This window comes from Theropithecus gelada, chromosome 14 (assembly GCF_003255815.1).
Source record: "Theropithecus gelada isolate Dixy chromosome 14, Tgel_1.0, whole genome shotgun sequence".
Taxonomy (NCBI): domain Eukaryota; kingdom Metazoa; phylum Chordata; class Mammalia; order Primates; family Cercopithecidae; genus Theropithecus; species Theropithecus gelada.
In genome coordinates this window covers 75529444-75553515 of record NC_037682.1, presented here as the reverse complement: position 1 = coordinate 75553515, position 24072 = coordinate 75529444, and the positions used below count along the sequence as shown (strand labels likewise).

At 36.0% G+C, this 24072-nt stretch overlaps 1 protein-coding gene across 12 annotated transcripts in view; it reads left to right on the top strand.

Annotated features, from left to right (window-relative positions):
* DLG2 (discs large MAGUK scaffold protein 2) overlaps positions 1–24072 on the top strand; it is a 2171029-nt gene that overhangs the window by 2135465 nt on the left and 11492 nt on the right. For 7 of the 12 annotated variants that reach the window (XM_025355445.1, XM_025355446.1, XM_025355451.1 and 4 more), the window contains 5 exons: positions 7238–7283; positions 17669–17719; positions 18766–18867; positions 21129–21301; positions 23736–23845. In XM_025355445.1, the coding sequence (XP_025211230.1) occupies positions 7238–7283; positions 17669–17719; positions 18766–18867; positions 21129–21301; positions 23736–23845 (482 nt within the window). Of the gene's footprint in view, positions 1–6315; positions 6416–7237; positions 7284–10118; positions 10161–17668; positions 17720–18765; positions 18868–21128; positions 21302–23735; positions 23846–24072 lie in introns of all 12 variants that reach the window. The other 5 variants (XM_025355443.1, XM_025355449.1, XM_025355447.1 and 2 more) reach the window with 2 other exon arrangements.

Here is a 24072-nt window from a genome sequence, read left to right as displayed (position 1 = left end):
ACTATAAAGGTATCTTTTCCCCTCTTTTTAATAATTAAATAATCTGGGAAGAGATAAATATCCTATTCCCCAACAAACTTTCAACTAATAGTTTAAGCATCCACAGATGATTCTTCCCTGAATAGACTATTATTACGATGATTACAAAATAGTGATTTCCTGACTTTATCATTCCTTCTGTAATTATTAGTCATACTCTAAAGAAGAGCTTTTCTTTTATCCCATTTTTAATTATATAATTTATGTATTTTTGATAATCAAAGTGAACTCAGATTTTTTTAATTGAATGTGTTATACTTTATTACTGTCATTATTCATTTTAATATTCAAATTATCCAGGTTTTGTTTGTGTCTTTTCACATGCTACCATTCATTCTAGGTTTTGTTTGTTTATTTGTTTTCTGTTTGGTGTTATGTTTATATTTAATACTTCTTACTTTCTTTGAGCCCCATGAAATGTTTCAGACTCACCTTATACTTTCCCTGCTTCAGCCTTGGAATCAGCCATTTCTCTAAAACATTCTAGGTTCTTTCGTGGAAAAGGGCATCCGGAAGACAAAATCTGAGTACTGAATGTGTATTTTGCTATTAGGGTATCATTACATCTAAGCTCTTTTAATGGACAGAGAAGAAATAAAACTTTTTAGAAAATCGTAAGTTTATATCTCATGCCTCTAATTACTAGTCACCATCGTAAGATACTTCCTCTCCTTCCTCCAAACCACGTTTTAATCTCACCTTTCATTCACAGTGACAATCCTGGTTCCCAACAACATCCATGTGTCTACTCATTTGCTCAACCCTATAGCACACACCAAATGGTTTCAGAATTGTCATGCCTGTATCACAACCAGCAATAAACCTGTTAAGCGACGTTCAAGGCTTCTTTACAGTTTTACCTGTACAATATACTCAGGGGGTACATAAGTACTACATCCCTCCCATATTATTTTGAAGCAATCCAATGCATCAGATTTTTTTAGCTCTTAATATTGCAATATGGCATGACCATAATGCCATTATTACACATAAAAATTGAATATTAGTGGATCAACAAGTATCCAGTGTTTTTTCAGGGCTCAAATTGGCTCAAAAGTATCACAAATGGGTTTGGTTGTTGTTGTAATTGTTGCTTTGTTTTGTTTTATAATTTGTTTGTTTGAACCAAGATCAAAATAAAGTCTATACATTGTAACTGGCTGATCCTTCTCAAAGTCTCTTCTGATTGTATGTTTTCCTGCCATATTTTATTTGTTTCTTGCAATTTTATATAGATGAAATCAGATCGTTTGTCTTGTAGAGCTTCCCACGCTTCGGATTTTGCTGATTGCATTTTTATAGTATAAATTACCATGTTTCTCTGTCCTCTTTGTTGCTGTAAACTGGTAGTTGAATCCAGAGGTTTGGTTAGATTCTGATTCATTTGAGGGAGTTTTGTTTTGGGAGTAAATAGAGGTTTGCAAGACTACTTTGTAGTCATATTTTATTCTTTTATCAGAAGGCATGAAACATCTGACTGTCTCTTTGTGATTGTAGCAGCTACTGATACTCAATGCCTACATCCATTAGTTCATTAGGTTTGCAAAATAATCTTTTTTTTAATTAGGCGATTATAGACACACATGTATACATGCATTCACATAGACACATTTCTGTAAACAGATATATCTCAAGCCAACTCTAATCTTTCCCTTAACCCCTCTCTGTTACATTATTACTTGTTCTTTTACCTCACTTGTTTTCAAAGTTCTCTTTTTATGTGTGTGAAAATAAGATTTGTATAATACAAAGTAGTGACCCAAATATACAGTAACAACTTTCCCAGGGGAACATAATTATTTTAGAGGAGAAATGAGGAGAGTAAAATAGCATGTATAAAACAATAAGGAGGTCACAGAAAAGATGTATCTGAGCTCAGCATAAATTTAAACCTAAATTCTGCCCAGAGAACACTGATATCACTAAGACGACATTCTAGAACTATGAAACTTTTACAGCTTGAAAAACTAAAACATGTCCCTAGTTTTAAAGTTTTCTGGATGAGAAGGATAAAAATATGTCAAGATTCACTCATGTGTGTTTAAAAACATGAGATTTGAGTAGGAAAATAATTTGAGGTTTTTGTTTTGTTTCCTTTCATGAAGCATGTATTTCATCTTAAGCCGGTTCACCAACGCCATTACATCTCAGGGTCAGGCTGGGCAATTTCATGCCATTTGACCTAACAACTTGGAGACTTCTGAGTAATAGTGACTCCTAGTATGGGTGTTCTAATGTCTGTCACAACATGAAAGGTATTCATTTAACAGAGACAAAACAAAATCAGATAAACAAAAGACATGTGTATCTAATTGACTGCAAGGGTTGGAATGAGTGGTTTATTCTTATTCAATTAAAGATAAAAATTATTTACACCAAATAAAATTAGAAACCTGCTATGTTTCTTCTCAGTCCATGGTGTGAGGTTGGGAAGAGGGTCCTTTTTAAAAAGAAATGGCTTCATCGAGATATAATCCACATAGTATACAATTCACTCACAGTATACGACTCAATGTTTTCTAGTATATTCATAAGTTATGCCACCATCACTTCAATCTAATTTTATAACATTTTATCTCCCCCAAAAGAAACCTCATACCCATTGGCTGCCACTTCCCAATCTCTGTGCCCACTATCCCCAGCCCTAAGCAACCAGTTTACCTTTGTTTCCACAGATTTGCCACTTAATGGGCAATTACCTTTTAATTGCCATTCATGGCCTGTCACACTTAAATTCTTTCTTTTTTTAACATTATCATAAAAAGAAAAATTGAAGAAAGGCCAAAAAAATATGAATGAGTATCACAAAAATTGTAACAGGGTAACCAAAAGAGATGTTGTTGAATCCAATACCATCTGATGATTTAAATAAATAATCTTCAAGCATCAAGCTATGGGAAGAACACACTTAAGAGAATCAAGCACTAATAATTTTCAATATAAACTTAAAGCAGGCTTAAGTTGCAGAAACTTGTGATGCTCTTAAAAACAGTGATATTTGCAACCAGGAATATTTGCAAATTCAATTTCTGACTTCTCTGCTCACCAATTTTGTGGCTCTGGGGCAAATAATAGAAGATTTATACACTTCAGATTCCTCTTCTGTAATATGGGAATAATGATGGTACTAACTTCATGAAGTTAGCATGGAGATTAATTCATGTAGAGCTTTTGGAACCAAATGTGGCACATAAATGCCCAATAAATGTTATTGTTTTATCATCTTTATTAGTTAGAACTCAACATTTTAGGTCAAATTCCAAAATGGAATTTTTAGATATGCCAACTTGCCCCATGCCACATTTGATGGCTATTTTCAAAGTCTCTATTTAAAGATGTTTCCTGCTATGAAAGCAATGGATCTAGATCTAAGATACTGTCATGTAGACAGACAAAGAATATCATTGCTCAAGTATAATTAAGAATAGAGCTGTAAATCAGTCATCGGTTGCTTCAGAACCATGTGTTCTATAAATAGTACAATTGCTAATTTATTATTCTCACCTAGCACTCATGTAACAGATTTTCCTTTTCTATATTAAAAGAAAAAAATTACAGCAGCAAAAAAGCTTATATAATGGTATTACACATGTCTAATAAAAAATAAAGAATACTGTTAAAGCATTATAAACCACATATAATCTCTTATAGTTTAAATGTTTAGCTAAGATCCTAAACATATGACTTTTAAGTCTGTGAATGTGAACTGAAATTGTGACTTGTTTTTTTTTTGTCCACAAATGTAAGGAAATGTAACCACCAATAGTTTCATTACCTTATCTTTAATTCCAATCTGAAATGGCTTTTGCTAATAAGACTGACACATTAGATATGCTTATTCTTAAAGTATTGTTGTGTATTTTCTGTTCTTTTGAAAAGTGTGGTGCTTAGTAGTATTATGTCCCAATCAGATGATTCATGATACACAACATTTTCATACTTGGGAAATGTTAACACATTATAGTCCTTGCTTTGAAACATAAAAGAATTAATCACAGATAACACATTTTCATATTCCTTTGACGCTTGAGACCATTTAAATGATGTGGCTTGCATGCAGCCCCATTTTGGGCCCTCATAGCCCTCTACATTGTCCCTCTATGTCTGCATTTTCACCCCAGGCTTTACTCCTCTTGGCATTGTTTTGTATTTGCATGAAAATTTGTAATTTTTTTTTTGCATGACAAGTCATTGGTGATGTTGAAGTTAAATGTCCAACATACCTTGCAATATCACATGCCATTAATTCTTACATGATTTTTTTCTTTTATTTTCAGTTACTGAAGTTTAAATATGCTTGAAATGTAAAAGTGGCATGAAACTGGAGTGATGCAAGAATATTTAGTATTCTTTTAATGACTGTCATTTTTAACTGGGAAAATTTGGGGGCAGTTCTCAACCTTGTTTTTGGACACCAACCCTAAATTACAAATGATGATAAAAACCATATTGAGCATAGGTGCTGTCAGCAGAGTAATAAATTCTGAAGTGATACCTTTTTTTTCCCTCTGAGAATGTAATTTTAGTACTTGAATGTAGAGTATATGTCCTCTAATTTCAGAAATTATTAATTATTTGATTCACTATTTTTCATAAAACATTCTTAATGGGCATACAATTGAGCTCTATTACTTTGCTGAAAGTTTCTACTACCTAAAAAAGTAATGAGTTACTTACTGAGTGACAGCACCAACATTTTAGTACTTTAATGTTTCCTAAATGAACATGGTTACGAAAATGGATATTTGATATGGGAATGTATGAGTATACACAGAAGATAAGTTATTTATACCATTTTGTCTAGCTTCAAATTCATAAGGGTACAGGACTAATTCCCACCAATGGGACAAAAGTGCACATCCAAGCAAGTTTCCTTTCCTTCTAAGTAGTCACCTTGCTGCTCTACATTTATTCCTAACAGCTGCCATTGCCAAAAATGTTTCTGAATACCTGTTTTCAAATTACCTTCAGAGTCTTTGGCACCTTCATTTCAATAGCTGTGTGCTAACAAATCTTGATCCTTGGAGAGTGATTTTAATTTTTTCAGCAGCTAAAAGACCCTCAGAGCCAAATCAGCCAAACAAGGATAGTAGTCAATCTGGTAAAACATATTTTGAATGATATATGAATATGAAATGAGTAAAACCTGCCTGACCAAAAGCTTATAAAATGACTGTCAATGCATTTCCCAAAGAGAAACCCCACAAAGCATTTGCATAAGAACAGCAGCAGTGGAATTAATGGAATTTTCTTAAGGAATCTTCTAGGCAAGCACATGATATCCACTTGAATGAATAAATTCTAATACCTGTATCATATGATGTATCTATGTGTTATTTTTAATTCAGCCTCATTTAAGCTAATGGAATAGTTAAAAATTTTAAAGACAGTCATTCTTACTTTTTTTTACCTGATCAGAATCTAGTTGAGTCACTGCCATTTTTCCTATGATAAGTTAATATCAAGTTAATACCCCTTTAGCAGCAATTTTAACAGATTTTGGTTGATTGCCTCCTGGCTGTCACCAACTAGCTCTGTGATATCAGTACAGGACACAACTCTGTGCCTCTGCCTCCCTGTCTACAAAATGAGGACATGGGTCTAAATTATTGTTAAAAATCTCTTTTGAATAAAAATGTTATATTCTAATGATTATATATTCATGTATAAGGCTATAATTATCATATATCCTTAATCTACATACTTCTTTGTGCAGTTTTAATTAAAACTAAGAGAAGTAACTCAAATTCAAATTATTTTAAAAGACATCAAGACACTGAGAAGAAAACCAGTTTTTTCAATAAAGTATTTTCTACGTGATGGTGATAAGAAGACATTTGAATAGCACTTTATATTTACATTGTCCTTTGTGGGTCTCACAACCTAAGAGCTGCTATCATTGTCCTCATTTTGCAGATGAAGATATTGAGGTTCAGAGAGATTCAATTACCTCTCTAAGGTGATGAACTAGCAAGATGTAGAGCCAGCACAAAAAAATTCTGGGTCTTCTCCTTCTAATTTAAGACTTTCCCTCCATCACCATTTATCTGTAACCAGTCTTTTGCGTAGGAGACAATTTTTCCAAGGTGCCACTATTCAGAATTTATACTCCTTGAAAATAAAATTGACCTTTAGAACTCTCTGGCACCACTTTAGAATTATTCACTTGCGTCACTACAGCTCTCTGTACTTTTACAAACTAGTTGTTTTGTCAGCATGAGTGTGACAACAATTAGACGTCCCCTGTTTTTGCCCCATGCCTTTTCTCCTTCACAGTCATTCAATGACAAGCGTAAAAAGAGCTTCATCTTTTCACGAAAATTCCCATTCTACAAGAACAAGGAGCAGAGTGAGCAGGAAACCAGTGATCCTGAACGTAAGTAGATTCTCAAAGATAATGTCACATGCAACATAAGAGAAATAAATTCACAGGCAACACGCAGGATGTAGGCTCTCCCACGCCACACACCTAGGCAAACAACACAGCAGGCAGGCAGGGCAGGTCTACTACTGTGACCAGTGTTTGACTACAGTCTGGATCCCTCCTTTCACATGACTCTTCTTTGCAGAAGGCATTGGACAGAAACTTGCCGAAACTGGGACTTGCACCCAACCGACATTTCTCTTTGACCAGGAATGGGTCTGGTTTGCCTTTTCTATCATGCAACTCTCTAAGTCTTGAGACAAATTCTTTTCTGAGATGAAATATTGGATTCTATTGACACATATGTTTTTTGGAATGTTAGGAACAATTAAATTATCTTTATCAATTACTAACACATTTGCTCACTCTTTCCCTCCTGCAAAACACTAAACACTTGCTGGGCACTGAGCTTGTAATGGTGGATATCATTTAGAATTTGCTATGAAATTTGGAGAGGTTTATTCCTTAAGTGGGGCATTTTTGTGGCAACATGATCAACCATGGGCCAAAATTGGGCATTTGCTGAATTTTTTTCTCTCTTACAATCTTTTGTTTAAACCTTGAGTTGCTCTGCAAATCAGAAATTTCCTTCTTGAATCTCAGCTCAAGGAGTTTGGGGTGAAAGTTGGTTTAAAAGAAGAGAGAATGGGATCCAGATTGTTAAGGCAGCACGGTCTGTCATGGTAGTATTCATTTCAACTCCACTGACTTCTTCCTTCCTCTTCCGTGGCTGTTCTTCCTCTCTCATTGCTCTCTCTGGGGACTTCCATGCAGGACATCCCCGGATTAGGTGACGACGGTTATGGAACAAAGACTCTGAGTAAGTTTCCAGGAATGGTCACTGTAACTTTTCTTTTCTTTTCCTTTCCTTTTGAGTTTGGCTTTTGTTCCTTTTCCTGAGGGCCTTTCACTCCTAGCATGCACAAGATACGAGTTTTATTTGTTACCTAGCTGTGAATGCTCCTACAAAGTAACTTTCGATCGTTTTGTTCTGCATGTCAGCATTTAAAAGCAAAGTGTATCAGGCACTCTAACTTCTGTTGCAGTTAACACCATCCCTTTCTGACCAAGTGATATTATCAACATGGTCCTGATGCCCACCATAGCATCACTTGCTCTGCGCTTAATACCTCCCAGAGAGCAAGAAACCATGTTGAAAGAAAGGGTGAGCTAAGTGTTCTAGAACAGCAAAATAGAAATGTACTTTATGTTCTTCCTTCTGTCTTTTCACATGGAAATATTTAATGACCTTGTCAAATCTCATAATTAGGTTGTACTTTGCTGTTAGTAAAGGAGCTGTTTTGTAGTCGAAAGGAACATGCATTCTCTAAAAGCAAATTTTAAGCTACTTGATCTTCCATGAGTATTTATTTGTTATTAACTTTGATTTTTTTTCTGACTTGCGGTGATCCTGCTTGAAATGTTTATATGATAAAGTTTGGATATGTAATAATATGCCTTTCTATCAGTGATTTATCAGCTATATTACAAAATCAGGTCTTCACTTTATAGCATAGAGTGAAAAACAAAATATATTAAACCTTTACATTTTCTAGTTGTTCATGTATTTAGTCTGTGTCTGATTTCACTAAGCAATTAAAAAAATAATTATCCTGTCGCTTAATATACTACACTATGATTTTTCCTCTTTAATAACTAACCCCATTGCGTAGGCACCAATGAAATGAGAACAGAGTTTTGTGTCTTTTGCAACTGTATCACATGTTTAAGTTTTTTGTTTTGTTTTGTTGTTTTAAATTAACAGCTATGGGCAATATTTTTAGAAGCTGTTTATTTGTATAAAACAAAATTACATTGAACTGGACTTTGTTTTCAAGGGCTCTTTCTATAACCCTGAGTATTGATACCCCCTCATAATTCAAATTGTTCATTTGGAGAGTTTTTAAAAGATATTTATATTTTTAAAAATCTGATCAAGAGTACTGATCTTAAAGATGAAAACTTTATTTTTGAGTCACTATATGGAATATGATAGAAAATTTTTCTGGAATTTAGTGGCTGAAGTTTAAATATTGATTTCAGCATTATCTGGACAGCATCAAGCACCACCAGAGAGAATTTGTAAATTTTCAATTTGAGAGGGAAAAGAAACATCTTAATATATTGTTAATAATAAACATCACTAAAAAGTAGTGGCTTTTGGAATGTCAAAAATAGGATACCCTTTCAATCCAGAATATGCAAATGTCTGTTTGCTCTTTAAAAATTGAATAAATTTTAAAAGTAAAGCTTGGCAACAACAACCAAAAACCCAGTCATCCCCAATTCAAGGCACTTAAGATAATAATCTACATGAAATACACTATTATTGGTTATGTGCCTTGACTTTCATTTTTGTAACCGAAAACAGATTTGCACAGGTTCATCCACACTTCTTTCCCTATTGCCTCTTTGCACTTGCAAAACGTGTGCCCAAATTAGTAATGCAGTTCTGATCATAGACCAACACAAAGAGAAATGATTTGTGCAAATTTAACCCATGCTTTGGTTTTCATTAGTTTCATACTCTAAAACTACTCTATCCAATTGGCAAGAATATATGATGTCAAAGCACTTTTTTATTGTTAGAGAATAATTTTATATATTATTTTTGTCTTTCTAAAAATGCATAACTATTGTCACTTTTTTAAAAACTGAAGTTATTTATAGTGAGCTTCAGAAATCGAATAGTCACATGTTCTTCATTTAATTAAAGTAATATACAAATAAGTTGATAGACTGATGAGTGTATCATCTATAACTTAACAAGCAGTATGGATGAAAGAAAATGATTTTGGAAATAAGAGCTCAAATTCTGGCACATAAGCAACACATCCCTGTTAAGTTAGGTGAACTATGTATGAAAAAATAATTTGGAGTATTGCTGTGCAAGCAAAAAAAAAATACTTCATGCCAGAACTTGTACTGTGTATCAGGCCATTTATCTCCTGCCTGTTCCATGCCTCCAGAATTCAATAGCTATCCAAGCAAGAATCCTAAAATAAAAACAAGGAACTATTGAGCTGATTCATAAAATATTATTCAGTGACTCACATCTTCCTCATAGATTTCAACTCACTCACTGAGGCAGAAAAGATCTTCAAGAATTCCTTTTCATTCTGAGAATGTGTTTAGGAACTATTTAAATAGAAATAAAATTCAAGGGATTCCAGGGATCAGTTAGCAATTTGAATTGCAGCATTCCAGCAAAATGCTTAAAGGCTAAAATTGAGAAATAAAAAACTCTGCAAGAAAACAGTGCCCACACACCAGAAGCGCCTGAATTTATAGTCAAGAAAACATTCTGTCAAGACATACTATTCACTGTCACATAAATCTTGAAAGTCAGAGGTATATTAATGGGTCATAGTATTTTTCTAATCGCCTAAGTTGACATTATGCATTTTTTGTAATTAAAGATACTTTCTTCATTTGCTAAAAAGAAGAAACAGCAATCAAGCAGCGGGTTCCTGTAAAATGGAGATAAAGTTTTCATCTTCTTTATCTTATCTGAGTTTTCTTAATGCAGCCTCCTCTGCGGCTTTTACTTGCCTTTCGCTCACATTTCTAGTAGCCTTGCATGAGTGTATTCCTTTCAGTTCTGGCTGCTCTTCAATGCTTGGTATCTCTTTAATTTGCTGTGCTGTTCTTGCAGAACATGTTTCTTCTAATGCCAGCGATAGCGAAAGTAGCTACCGTAAGTTACTGCTTTGGTTTGCGGTCCTTTTCTTTGCAATTGCCCCATTGCCTGTGGTGGTCATTTCAGATTTCTGTTGTTGTTTTTCAATTGCTACCTTTTATCATCTGTATTCAAAGCAAATGGCTTGAAATGAAATCACTGGATGTGGAAAGATAAAAAAGACACTAGAGCCATCAGTGGACCCTTATGTGATTTGTGCAAGCAGTAGTGGTCTTGCTAATAAACAATTACAACCCCAGTTGGTTGTGACTCAGTGATTCAATTGTCACAGAGAAGGTGTGTAAAAAGTTCAACGTGGTGGATTTTTACATTGTAACCCCCAAAATAATTGAAACTCTTAGCAGGAGGGTGGAAAAATCATCATGGTATTGTTTTCCTTCTTATTTTGCCATTTCCTTTCTGTTCTTGGCTCCCCTTCATAGGAAAAACATTTATAAATTAAGTGTTCCTTTAAAATCAGGTGTGAATCTTTTACATCACTTTCTCTTTGATTAATCATTTAAGGTAGAATACTATAACATTTCTGACTTTACTTTTTTGATAATTGGGGAACTGATGGAAGAGTTTCATCCTCTAATGTTGAAGGAACTTAATTTTTTTAATGTGACCAAGTCTTCTTAGATCAGAAAACTTAGCTGAAAAGGTAGGTAACTATTTAAAAGTTATTTCTGGTCTTTGTTTGGTCACCTCAAGCCATTTGCTTAGTGTATGAAAATATCCACCAAACACCAATCATATCCTTTTGATCAGTCCTCATGGTTTCTTACCACCTACTTACTTACTGGTTTTTGGTGACTAACATAGGTACATATTTTTACTGGGATTCTTACAATTTCTGTAAGATTAATTTATATTCCTTAGTGAAATGGGTTACCCAAAAAGCAGGCCTAATACATGTGACCCACAGATACTAAGGCAGAAATTGGTATTGTCTTTTGTTTGAATGAGTATTGTATTAATTGAAAACTAGAATTGTTTGAGGTTTTCCCCCCGATTATAGCATGGTACTTTACAAAACTATGCCTTTTTGAGGTGGAAGGCCAAATAGTGGTACAACACTTAATTTGGATTTTGAGAGAGGCTTTGGAAAATCAGAGGGGCGGCAAGTAGGAGAGGAAGCACAAAAAAGGAAAGATGGCAGATGGAGGTAGGCTTGGAGGAGGAAGATGATGTAGACAAAGGAATAAAATGAAAAAAAAATTGTGATGAGATATGCTTGATTAATCAAACATTATTAGACTGATATAAGAACCACCTAATTTTCTTACTGATGAAAGTCTTATTGATAGAAGAAATTCCATCAATTCTTGCTGATGGAAGAATTCAAAAGGTTCTTGTTGTCAACACGGTAACATGACAACATTTTTACATTCTTTATACTTTTATAATTTTATTATTATCCTAATTTCAGAAAAAATTTGCCTCCCCCCTTTTTCATTTTATTTTAAACCAAGAAACTCGGCCAAGAAGAATTGACCAAAGCTTCTGTTAATAACACCTAAGCTGCCCTCAATTTAGTATGTAGAAAAATATAACTTATTTTTTTGGGTTCCAGGAAGACCAATGGCACTAGTTTCCTTGATATTAAGTTTTCAATTTTCAAATGTTGTGCTTCCACCCAGTTGACACAGGTACAGAAAGAGAAAGCATCATGCTTTATCTTTCAATTCTTTTAATGGAAAATATATACTATACAAGAACTACCTTTTCTTATAAAAATCACATTTTTATAGAATATTTTAAAGGCTTCTCTTCTCTGTTTCAGAGGTGGGAATATTTTTCCCAGAATTATTAAGTTATAAAAACTGGCCCAAGACTTTCAACTCTTTGACAGATTTTTGGAGTGATGTTCCAAGATGACATCCCTAATTATTTTTACTCTCAAATACTAGTTGCACATAAATGTTTATCGAATGAATAAAGGAAACACTTGCAGACATCTCAAATTATCTATGAGAAAAGAGAGGAGTTGGAACTGGATTCTATGACATTAGAAAGGCAAATATGGAATCTAATCATCTCTATTGTCTTGAGTTTCATCCAAGGTTACAGAAGGTCAGCCACTCAGTTTGGTTTCTTTACAAATGAACAAAAGTAAGAAGAGTCTTTATCACAGCTCAGAGGAGAAAAATGACATTTATTCCTCCAGAATGGAAATATGAAGAATTCCAGAGGAATGTTTATTTATTCATTTGGTACCTACTATACGTGAGGTCCCCTGGATACCATTAGACCCATTGTGAATATCAACTAACTCTAGATCTAAGCACACATAATAGTGGGAGAGATATATAAATAAATTTAAAAGTGCACAAAATGTGACAGGTACTAAGATAGATGTCTGGTTCAAGAATAGTGGGAGCGTAAGAGGTAGTTTCAGAGAGGAAGCAGCTTTGAGCTGAGCTTTGGAAAGTTGAGGAACTTACTAGCTAGACAAGATAAGGAAGGAACTTCTCAGAAAGAGCATTGCCACGACAAAAGACACAGAGGTTTGGAACAAATATATTTTCCAGAAGGTACCAACTTTGAAGTCAAAATAGGCTACATTTTTCTAGTGAATTCCTGGCTTTTGCTGTAATTATGACTAAAAATAGTATAAACAAATACAAAAAAAACCAATATCCAGGTGTTGTATTTCACTGTTGTACTTTACTATTCCATATCCACTCTGGGGACAAAATGGCTAAATAATAATAATAATAATTCAGAGTTTGAAACAAAGACCTAGGCCATTGTGTTTCACAATCCGGAGTCCCCGTTCACACTGTATCCTGGAGTTACACCTTATTGTGGCAACCTTACTTGAAAGTCTTATATGTTTCCTGAGGTATGCCACACACACACAGATACACACAAACATCAATTTCTAGTAAATAGTTCAGATCTTTCTGCATCATCTCAAGCATTATAAAATAGGTTTTCCAACTGCATTTAACACCAGCTAAAATTGCAGTTGATAAAATGTACATTGTCTAATTGTGCCAAACACCACCTCAAAACTATCTTAATTGTGGACTAATTCTAGGTTTCTGACAATAAAGTAGTAAAATTCAGCCTTGTATTTTTGGCTGTTCTGTATCACACCTTACAATTGCCCTTGTATTAGGAGGTGGTAAATACTAGGCAAGTATAATGAGGACTATGTAAGCTTCTAAAACTGAAGACATGCCTTCCTCAAAGCTCAGTAAAGCTCTTTACATCATCATGAATGTGTGCAAGCTGATAATTATCCTTCCAACCCATTAGTGCTCATCAGTTAAGTAGGATTTTCAAAACAAGGATCTTGAAGAACTGATCTGAGTGAAACTAAGGTGTTGAGATTAGGAGACCCAAAACTTCTCCACTGAAGTCAGTGAAAATGGTACATATTCTTCACCTTACTCTATTGTTCTCAACTATTGCCCTTAGATGTCTTTACTCCTTTAGTCTTTTTAAAGCAGTTTTTCATTACATCTCTTATCTCATTTAATTTCTGCAACAAAACTATTAGAGATGTTTTACATTAATACCCCCTTTCCATATGAGGAAGCTGAAGCTCCAAGAGGCTGCCTACCTTATTAAAGTAGTAGTACTGCAAATCCAACCAAGACCTCTTAATTCTGAATCCCATTCATTTTCCACTCTTCCCTGTAGTTTGTAATCCAAGCCTCTTGACATTTTATGTAGTAACTTTTAACCATTTCATACTACCTATAAAGTTAATGCAAACAGCAATATTTATATAACATTATGCACCAAGTCTGATTTTAAGGACTGTATGTATATTAAGTTCATCTTCTGAACATCCTATGGAGACAATTTGCCATTAATTTACTGTATGACCTTAAAGAAATTACTCAAAGTCTTTGAGACTCAGTTCTCTCCTATGTAAAATGAGTAGCTTGAATTAGAACAGAAATGGCAAATAAATTTTAATGAAGGTTGAAACTCTAACCAATTGGCAATAGCTGCCTGAAGAGTTGTAATGAAAAGTATTCTAAGGCCATGTTGAGGCTCAGCAGTAGTCCCGGCAATGATCAGTTTGTGATGGCTGTCAAGGTCATAGAGAGTAACGGTGTGTGGAACGCACTTGCCATCTATGAAGCACATGAACCCTAAGCCCTTTCTTAGCACTAACATTCTATGGCTCTAAGAACCTAATTAGTTCTTAAAAATCATCATATGCAGGCATTAAAAACTAAATTTCGAGCATTAAATGTACTGCCACTGGTCTTCTCTCCATCATCTCTCTTTTCTAGTTTCCAGGAATTCCTAAAGAACAGCAATTTGCTTTTGTCTAGCATGAAGGCATACTAGGGTCTCTCATTGTGACTGGCTTCCAGTTTAAACACACAGTGTTTTGTGGAGACTGTGACAAAACCCTCTGCCAAGTCTCTGGCAGCTGCAGACATCCACACACAGCTCTGTGCTGCTCTCCCACTTTCAGCCATGCAGTTGCCAGAACAAAACCAAGAAATAGTTTGTACCTTTTTTCAGCTGTTATTTCGAAGTGCCAACCCCTCCTGAGTAGAAAATAGAAAAACTCTTAAGGATGACTATTTTATGGGGATGACACAGCAGCAATAAAAAGAAAGAAAGAGAGAGACAGAGAGAGAGAGAGAGAACTTGTGTTTAGAGGCAGAGCACCTGATGGCCTCTTAATAACCCTGACCTGGTTTCAGCCCCTATCTCTCATTTCAATTTTTTGTTCATTTGTAAGCTTTACCTCAACACCCACCCACCCTGCCCCACAGAGAATTCTGCTTCTCTCACTGTTTCAAGACAGTGCAATATACTCCACAAGAATTGAAAAAGGTGTGATATTAAATCTTGACTCCACTACTTACTAGCTGAGGAATCAAGGCTCATTAACATCTCTGAGCCTCAGCTTCTTCATCTGTAAAATGGGGATCATCAGAGTACCTACCTCAAGCAATGGCTGTGAAAAATAAAAGCCAGTGAGTGTGAAAGACCCTGAAGGCCTGCAAATTGCCATAAAGACGGGATTTTTCTCTCCTTCATCACAGTGGCTTTTTCTCTTCTCCTTTGTCTCTTCCCCATTACCCATAGGGCTTTTCATTCTTGAACATGGAAGTAAAAATTAGTTTAAGATGCTGAATTCACAGCAATTATGTCATACCCACCTCCACGGGTTTCCCCACAGGCTTCCTGGGTATTACACAGTACCTGATTGCCACAAGGTCTTGAGAATTGGGGTGACCCAGACATAAGGGATGCTGCCATTGCTGTCTACCAACACTACTGCTCTGAACCAGAACCAGTGCCTTTCATTAGAGAAGTAAACCAAGAAGCGATGGATAGACAGATAGAGAACTCTTGAACAAAATTAATCAAAGCTATGCTTTGTCCTAGTTTCCTGAATCACAATCATATATGCTGACATCAAATATCTTATTAAAGATTTGCCTTTAGAACGTTCCATCAGTATGATTTGCAAAGCCATTGGGAAGAGATTTTTATGGGAACATCATGTGCTCTATTTATTTAGAGAAAATCATGCTTTCCAAAATTAAATGACCATATTGACAGAAACACAAAGTAGAACCTACCTTTGGCCTAATTGCTCATCCTGTTTCCCATGACTTAAATCAGAATGCAAATTTGTTGACATCTTTATGTTAAGCACTCAATGGGGCACTGGAGACACGGTGATGAATGAAACTCAGTCTTTACCTTTATGAAGCTCCCAGCCAAATCATGAAGTCCAAGAGTTACCTGACATTTAAAGCTTTTGTTATCCCATGGTCAGGATTCTTCCCTTGCACATTAATTGTTGAAGATGTCCCCATAAAGTTATAGTCTAAAATTGCAATATTAATCTACCATGCTTCTATCATTAAAACTATACTTTTTCCCCAAGAATTTATACACTTCTTTAATTGACCCACAGCATTTTCCTGATGAAATAATACTAAAATAAAACCTTGAATGCTTACACCCTCTACATAGCTCAGGCTTTAAATAACTGGGGGTTAGTAATCAATCACCTTCACGTTTTTTGGCCTAGGCTCTGTACATTTCAGTAGTTTATTCAAAGGGAATCATTCTTTTCTTGAGTACAGAAAATAATGAATCTGACTCCTCACTGACCAAACCCCTGACCAATATGGGAGAGTCCCCTGAACACTTCTGGGGTGGCCATGCGTAGATACCACTTAGGAGGAGCATCAAGGTCCATTCTCTGTACCCTTAGGAAGTAGCTTGCCGTGGTGGCGCCATTCTGAGCCCAAGCCCTCCTTGAGGCTGAGGTAAGATATGACTTCAGCCTGGGGCCATTTCTCACACTTGAAAAAGTAAGACACTCCTACCCCCATCCCATTCCAGCTACCCAGCCTCCAAGGAAGTCATCTGACTTCACAGCTATACCCACATATTGCTTCATTTTCCCAAATCAGTCATTATCAAAACAGTCGATGATATTAACTCTTCTTACGAAATTACCTCTCCTTTCCCTGGTGCTGTGGCTATTGAAGGAAGAGAACCTGGCATTGATAAACTATGAATGTGCTTCAGGGGTGGGCGGTGAGGATATACAGCAAAGGTGAATTGCCCTTTGGTTTCAGAAGTTACCTCATATTCCACTCCTGCTCCACTATCTCTTCTAGTAGACAGAAAGTCCTTTTCAACAGCCCTAACCTATTGCCGCTCCAAAGGTTAGTCAATGCAAATAAAAATGCAGACACTTCCGGGTTTGCAGCTGAAATTGAGCTAATCCTCTGACCAATTAATTCATCAACTGTATAAAATAGATGATTGAAAAAATAAATACCAAAAACCAATTTACTTTCTATGGTTATTTGTTGACTTGAGGTCCACCCTGAATCAGAAGTCTTGTAGCAAATGACATTGGAGGGACCGACATTTTACTACTGTGTCTTCCTTAGTTCTCTATCTGAAGTGTCAAGGCATGGTTTAGCAGCAATTATAACCAATGATGTAGGACACTCCTCAATTTTTTATCTACATTAATTGACCCACAGCATTTTCCTGATGGATTAATATTAGAGTAAAACCCTGAGTGTCCTGATGAAGTTTTTATATCATAAATTAAATAAGCATATACTTGCTTTTGAACACTGTGCTTCTTGGGGAAATAAAATAGAAGATGAAATAAAAGGTACAGCAATTGTGATTATGTAGCAGCCAACTATTGAACTGGACCCTTTCCTTGAACTAAATGGCTTCCTTTTAAGTAGTAATGCTTGGTGTAGAGGCCATGGCATTCCATTCTCAATGCCAGACAGAAATCAGTCTCACAGGTCATTGCCCTGCAGCAAATAGCTAGCGACCAGTTATTACTTAGAGTTATGACTGTGAAAATCTGATACTAAAATAGTGCTAAAGAGTTTTGCAAGGATGAAGGGATTTTTGAATGGCTCAAGGAGAAGGAGCAAGGAGAATTAACCCTGAGCTGTGTCTGTTTCCTGTGTTTCAGAGCAGGGCTTGTCTCTGTAATGTATGACTGATTGTTAGTTCACTGTGGTTTTCTTTTCTTCTCTTCTCAGGAGGACAAGAAGACCTCATTCTTTCCTATGAGCCCGTTACAAGGCAGGAAAGTAAGTTTCCCAGCACGCTTTCATTCCTGATTTCTGGGACATAAATAGGTGACATCATTGAAGGAGGGAAAGAGTGAAGGACTAAGGAGAATAAACTCTGCTTAATACTCCGTTGTCTTGAGACCGTACCCTTCTCTCTCTCTCTCTCTCTCTCTCTCTCTGTCTCTCTCTCTCTCTGTCTGTCTCTCTCACCCTGTCTGTCTCTCTCACCCTGTCACCAAACAAACAACTTCCCTGCTGAGTATGGGCAGTAATACTAGCTCCTAAGAGAAGGATGCAGCCCTCCAGATGAGTGGTCCTCAATGGGAAGGAGCACATTCAAATTACCTAAAGAGCACTAGCTATGAGACTGGTGAATAAAGTCTCCGGAGAGACTGATGTCAGCTCAGTATTGAGAAGGCCTTTCTAGCAGATCTGCCTAAGACACAGGCTATCTGTAAGCTGCTGCTTTTTCCTGGAGGCATTCATACAGAGGCTAATTGCTATTGTCAAGGATATTGCAGAGAGAATTCAAGCATCAGATGGGGAGTTGTACCCCATGAACTTTCAGGTTCCTTCTAATCCCAGACACAAGGAAATCTAGACACCATATCAAAGTATAGAGAGTATTTTGATCTGGGGAAAAGAAATCATGAAAATATAAGATGTTATTACTACTAACAATTACTTTTTATAGTCATGTCTAAACAATAGCCGAACAGCTGATTTGGATTCTTTCTTCTCCCACTCAGTTGACTAAATTCAGTTGTTTTGACATTATGTAGGCAGAGCCAGAGAGTAAGCAAAACTCCTCCAAATGTTTCTTTTCATCGACAGATACTGCAGTTGCCTTTCCCTGCTAGTAGATTCCAGAAAGTAGGCACTGCCAACCTCCTGAGTGTTAAACATCAATTTCCCTGTGCAAGGCTGTATGAGTAATTTATCCAGTGAAGTAACGCCCTTAGCAGCTCTTACTGTCTGGCAGTTAAGAATCACCCTTGCAGGACAGTTTTGCAGTTGTTTCCAAGTCTTTCTCTTTATCTCCATCTTCCTTTCCCATTCTGCAGTAAACTATACCCGGCCGGTGATTATCCTGGGGCCCATGAAGGATCGGATCAATGACGACTTGATATCTGAATTCCCTGATAAATTTGGCTCCTGTGTGCCTCGTAAGTGTCATTTTTCTTTCCTCTAGGGGGAAAAAAAAAAGAGCTTGGATTATTTATGAGATGGTAAAACGTAATTCCTTTCCTCCAGTAGTCTCTCCAGTAATTCAAATACCAACCATTTCTGATTAGCTGAGTGCCTTATTTAATTTCTTTGCCTAACACTTTTCATTTATGCTGCTGTGTGTCATTCTGTATTTAATAAAAATAATAATGTTTTCTCCAAACTGATTGTAGCCCCTTAAAAGGCAGGATGAATCTTTGTGGCCCCCCAATCATTTAAAATAGCATAGGATTTATGATAGGCATCAGTATGTTTTTATAGATTGATTGAAATGCCACTGAAACATTATTTTTTATAGGATGGAAGAGATCGGAAACAAAGCCATATATTAAAATCCTCTCAGGATGACTTAGGGCCGTATGTCAATCCCAAAACCCAACAGGCTTTCCCATGTTGACAGTCCCAGGTTTAGGGAGGATGAAGACAAGAAGATATAACAGTTCAATTTGACCTCTAGGCCATTACAGACTTTAAACTACTTTCTTCTCATTACAGATAATCATCAGGCTTCCTGGGCCCTCTGATTGTAGCCTTATTAGATTCTAACTGCTCTGCCTTCCCTCCTCCCAACCCCCTACCATACTTTCTCCACTCATTCATCCCATCTATACCCTGACTCTGTCACACAGAAATGTATGCAGACCTTCTATGTATGTAGATAGGTCCATCAGGAAATTTTAATTTATTAGATAATGGAGCTCTTACATCTGATACCAACAGATATTTCTCTTCCATTCTACGTATTTTAACACTTATGCTTTCAAGTGTCTCTAACATTCCAGTACTGCAAATTTTGCATGAGATACATAAGAATAGCAGGAATTGTATGTGTCCAGTACATGGCCAAAAGACTAGGATGATTGCTGTATCTCATGAAACAAATCCCAGCAAGGGCTCTGGGAAGAGATCCTGCCATAGAACATATCCTGAGAAAGTCTTCAGATAGGAAGGAGCAAATGAAACTTCAGTCATTTACAGCAGCTTCCAGCTTGCTCTTCCACTTTTGAGAGAAAGAAAACAGAAAGTACTTAAGCATTCTTTCTACTTTTCCTTTCACCTTGTATATTCCTTCTCTTTTTATAAATTAATAGAACCATTTTATGATAGTCAATATGTGTTCATTGTACAAAACTTGGAAAATGCTAAAAAGGAAGTTAAACAAGAAAATTAAAAGTACACAAAATCCCACACAATACCCAGAGATAACATCATTGTTAATATTTGTGTACATTTCCATCTATTCTTTCTTTATGTGCATGCATTTTTCCCTGTGATTGAGTATTTTTTGCTTATTTAAAATTTTATGTAACTATTTCAAATGCATATTATATCACAACTAATCATTCTTTATGAACATTTTGGTTTTTTCCTATTTTTCACTATTATGAATTATAATGAAAATACCATTGTAATTGTGTTATAATTATTACTTATAAAATAATATAATGAATATCTTTAAGGATAAATCTGTATATGAAGTTTTGATCATTTTTATAAACATATTTCTAGGAAAAAAACAAGTGAGTCAAAGATTTAAAATATTTTAACAGCTTTTATTCATTTTGCTGGGTTGCTTTCCCCTTCTTTTCTTACCGAAAAATGTAGGTCAAATGGTTAGACTTGCTGATTTTTAGTCCTATGTTAACTGCAATTATCTTATTTTACATATGTTGAGGTCTGAATTTTATGTTCCTTTATAGAATATTAAGTTTTTGTTCTGGCAGGTGATAATTTACTGACATATCAGCTTCTTCCATTTGTGATATGGTTTTCACTTTGTGAAGATGGGTGTAGAGTAAGTCTAGAGTAACCTTTTAAAATGTGGCCTTTCTGGGATCTCCATGGGTTCTGACTGAACTCCGGTGTCTTCTAGCAGTGAGTGATGTCTAAACTGTCCATTTGGAAATGGCCTCTAGGCAGAGAGGTGGGGTGAATGCTCTCTCATATGTTTCTCTTTTCTCAAAGATTACAGCCCTGTACTTCCTGTTGTCTGATGCCTGAAAACAGTTATTTCATGTATTTTGTCCAGTTTTTTAGTTGCTCATGGTGGGAGGGTAAGAGTAGTACCTGTTACTATGTCATAGTTCTTCATACTACATATTTCTACATATCAATGTTGAGGATGTGGTGGAGAATATAGGTGTAAAGCAAGTTTATGGTATAAATGCACCTTAATTTTATTATTTTTTGTTTTCTAAAGATACTACGAGGCCAAAGCGAGACTACGAGGTGGATGGCAGAGACTATCACTTTGTCATTTCCAGAGAACAAATGGAGAAAGATATTCAAGAGCACAAGTTTATAGAAGCCGGCCAGTACAATGACAATTTATATGGAACCAGTGTGCAGTCTGTGAGATTTGTAGCAGAAAGAGTATGTTCACCAATCTTCTTACACCTCCCCTGAAGAAGGTTTCTAGGTTGCAAACTGCATTTTTTTGGTCATTATTCTTTCTTGATTGCAATTGTAAATTTTGATTAAATAATTTAAGACATCCAAGCAGAGAATCACCTTAGAGCAATGTCATTAATCTTTGTTCTAATTTCAACAAAGTGTTCTCACTGACTGGAAAAAGTAGGAAGGGGTTTGGGGGGATATCTATAAACCTAAAGGCAATTAACAGCTTGAAGTTTATGAGGATTCGCTTTGTCTTTGACTCACTATCTGAGGCCCCAATAAACAACCTAGATTTTATTAAGGCAGGTTTACTACTTTTGTTGTAAACCAAGGGGATAGCGTTCCTGAATTCTTTTGTTAGAGGAAGTTATTTTTTTTTCTCTCTCTCTCTGAAAACTTGGCATCCTCATGGTGGAAGAGAAGATAGATGAGAAGGGCTGCCCAGCCCGTTGCTCAAAGAAGTTCTAGCTTAGAGGAGGTGTAGATGCTGTAATTCTCTTCTTGCTGGTAACTTCACAGGCATGGAAAAGAGAAGAATGTTCAGGAGAGGGTAGGATAGGAAGGCACCTGGGTGTGGCTATACAATCTGCCTACAGAGGGATCCTATCTCCTGTGAACACAGAGAACCAATATCATAGGAGAAGATATTTGTTGGATTGATTTGATTTGCCATGACATTTTTCAGTGGACTGCTAAAGAATTAAACAAGTAATTTTGATGTCTATCTAAGAATACACTAAGAAGTTGCATCTATTTTCTTTCCTCCCTCTCAAAAGTTCAGTTCTATCAACTATATAAATACTGGTTCTAGTCAAACTGTCCTGGATAATTGCACCTATTTTCCTCTTTGTTCATGTTGTTAACTTGAAATGTTCTGACTGGTGAATAGTCATCCAGCATTTATACATGTTACATGGCTGCTGCACTTCACAGATAGAAAACTTGAAATCTATTACCTAAGTAATAACAGCTTGAACCATCTTAGTGGGTTTCTCATATAAGAAGAGTTCAAGTATTCACTGGACTGTATTCATTTTCATGTGAACATTATAGATGAGATTTTAGCCCTTATTATTGATTTAGGATTGTTCCTATCTGCATAAAGTACCTTTTTTTCTCTTCTTGCATAAAGTTATTCTAGCCTCAGGGTAATGAGGACATTTCTCTCCAGGAGGTAGAATATGATGTGGCAAATGTATCTGCATTTCCAGAAATGCTTTATAAAGCAGCTCCTTGCTCTGGGCACTCATTGCGGTGGAAGCCAAGTTAAATGAGGTGTGCTATAATGTAATAGCATTTTTATTTGTTAACCAACAAGAAATTTACATACCTCATGCAAGCCTTTCTCTCTTGGCATTTAACCAGCATTTAATTTATTTATATATATATGTTTGTTTTTTGTTTTTGTGTTTTTTTGAGATGGAGTTTCACTCTTATTGCCCAGGCTGGAATGCAATGGTGCAGTCTCGGCTCACTGTAACCTCCGCCTCCTGGGTTCAAGTGATTCTCCTGCCTCAGCCTCCTAAGTAGCTGGGATTACAGGTGCCCACCACCATGCCTGGCTAATTTTTTGTATTTTTAGTGGAGACAGGGTTTCACCATTTTGGTCAGGCTGGTCTCGAACTCCTGATCTCAGGTGATCCACCCTCCTCGGCCTCCCAAACTGCTAAGACTACAGGCATGAGCCACTGCGCCCAGCCAACCATATATTTAAGTTAACTAACCATTTTTGTGTCTGTCCTCCACTAGATTGAGCACATTGCAGACAGGATACATACAAGTGCTTGGGAAAATTCACATTATTCTCAATCTTCCACATTGAATGTTGGGCAGGGTGAGACAATGAAGTGTCTATTTTTTCCAACCAACAATTCTGTTAGTGCTCAAGACTTGGGTTTGCATGCTCCTAGCACTAGATTATTCAGCAAGTTAGTTAGTGTGAGTCTTCTATAAAATGCAGCTGATAATACCTGCCTCAGAGATTTGGGGATTTCTTCTTGACAATTGTCTTCAGAGATGGTTATTAAACTTCGTAAGAATAGACTCAGTCACATAACATATGGCTGCATGTCATCTTTGTGTGTTACATCAGGTATTTACCTGAGAGAACACATGTAAAATGTCTAGTCCAGTGGCAGACACTTTGTAAGGGGCTAGTTAGTATTAGTTATTTTAAATACTCAATGATCAATTTTTATTTACTATATATCAATTTACTATGTATTGATTTTTACTATATATCAATTTACTGTGTATCAATTTTTATTTACTCTTTGCAGTGATCTTTTTCTGACTTTAGAAATCCAGCATCCCCTACCTTCCTCTAAAACCTACATACATTAGTTTCCTTTTGTTGGATTATGGCCATGTTTTCTATATTAACTTCACATTTTTCTTCTCTTTCTACCAGGGCAAACACTGTATACTTGATGTATCAGGAAATGCTATCAAGCGGTTACAAGTTGCCCAGCTCTATCCCATTGCCATCTTCATAAAACCCAGGTCTCTGGAACCTCTTATGTGAGTAGAGGGCATTGGAGGCCTTCATCCAACTAACTCCCTGTTCCATATTATACTGCAAATTACTAACAGGACTTTGCTGGGAATTCTTACAAATGGGAAATGCCATTGTTGATTTTTCAGCATTCTCTTTTTTTAAAGATACATCAAAGTTTTTTAAACCACTAGAAACATAATGTCAGTGATTTCTTTTTTTCACACCCCTCATTTTAACAATAATGGTAATT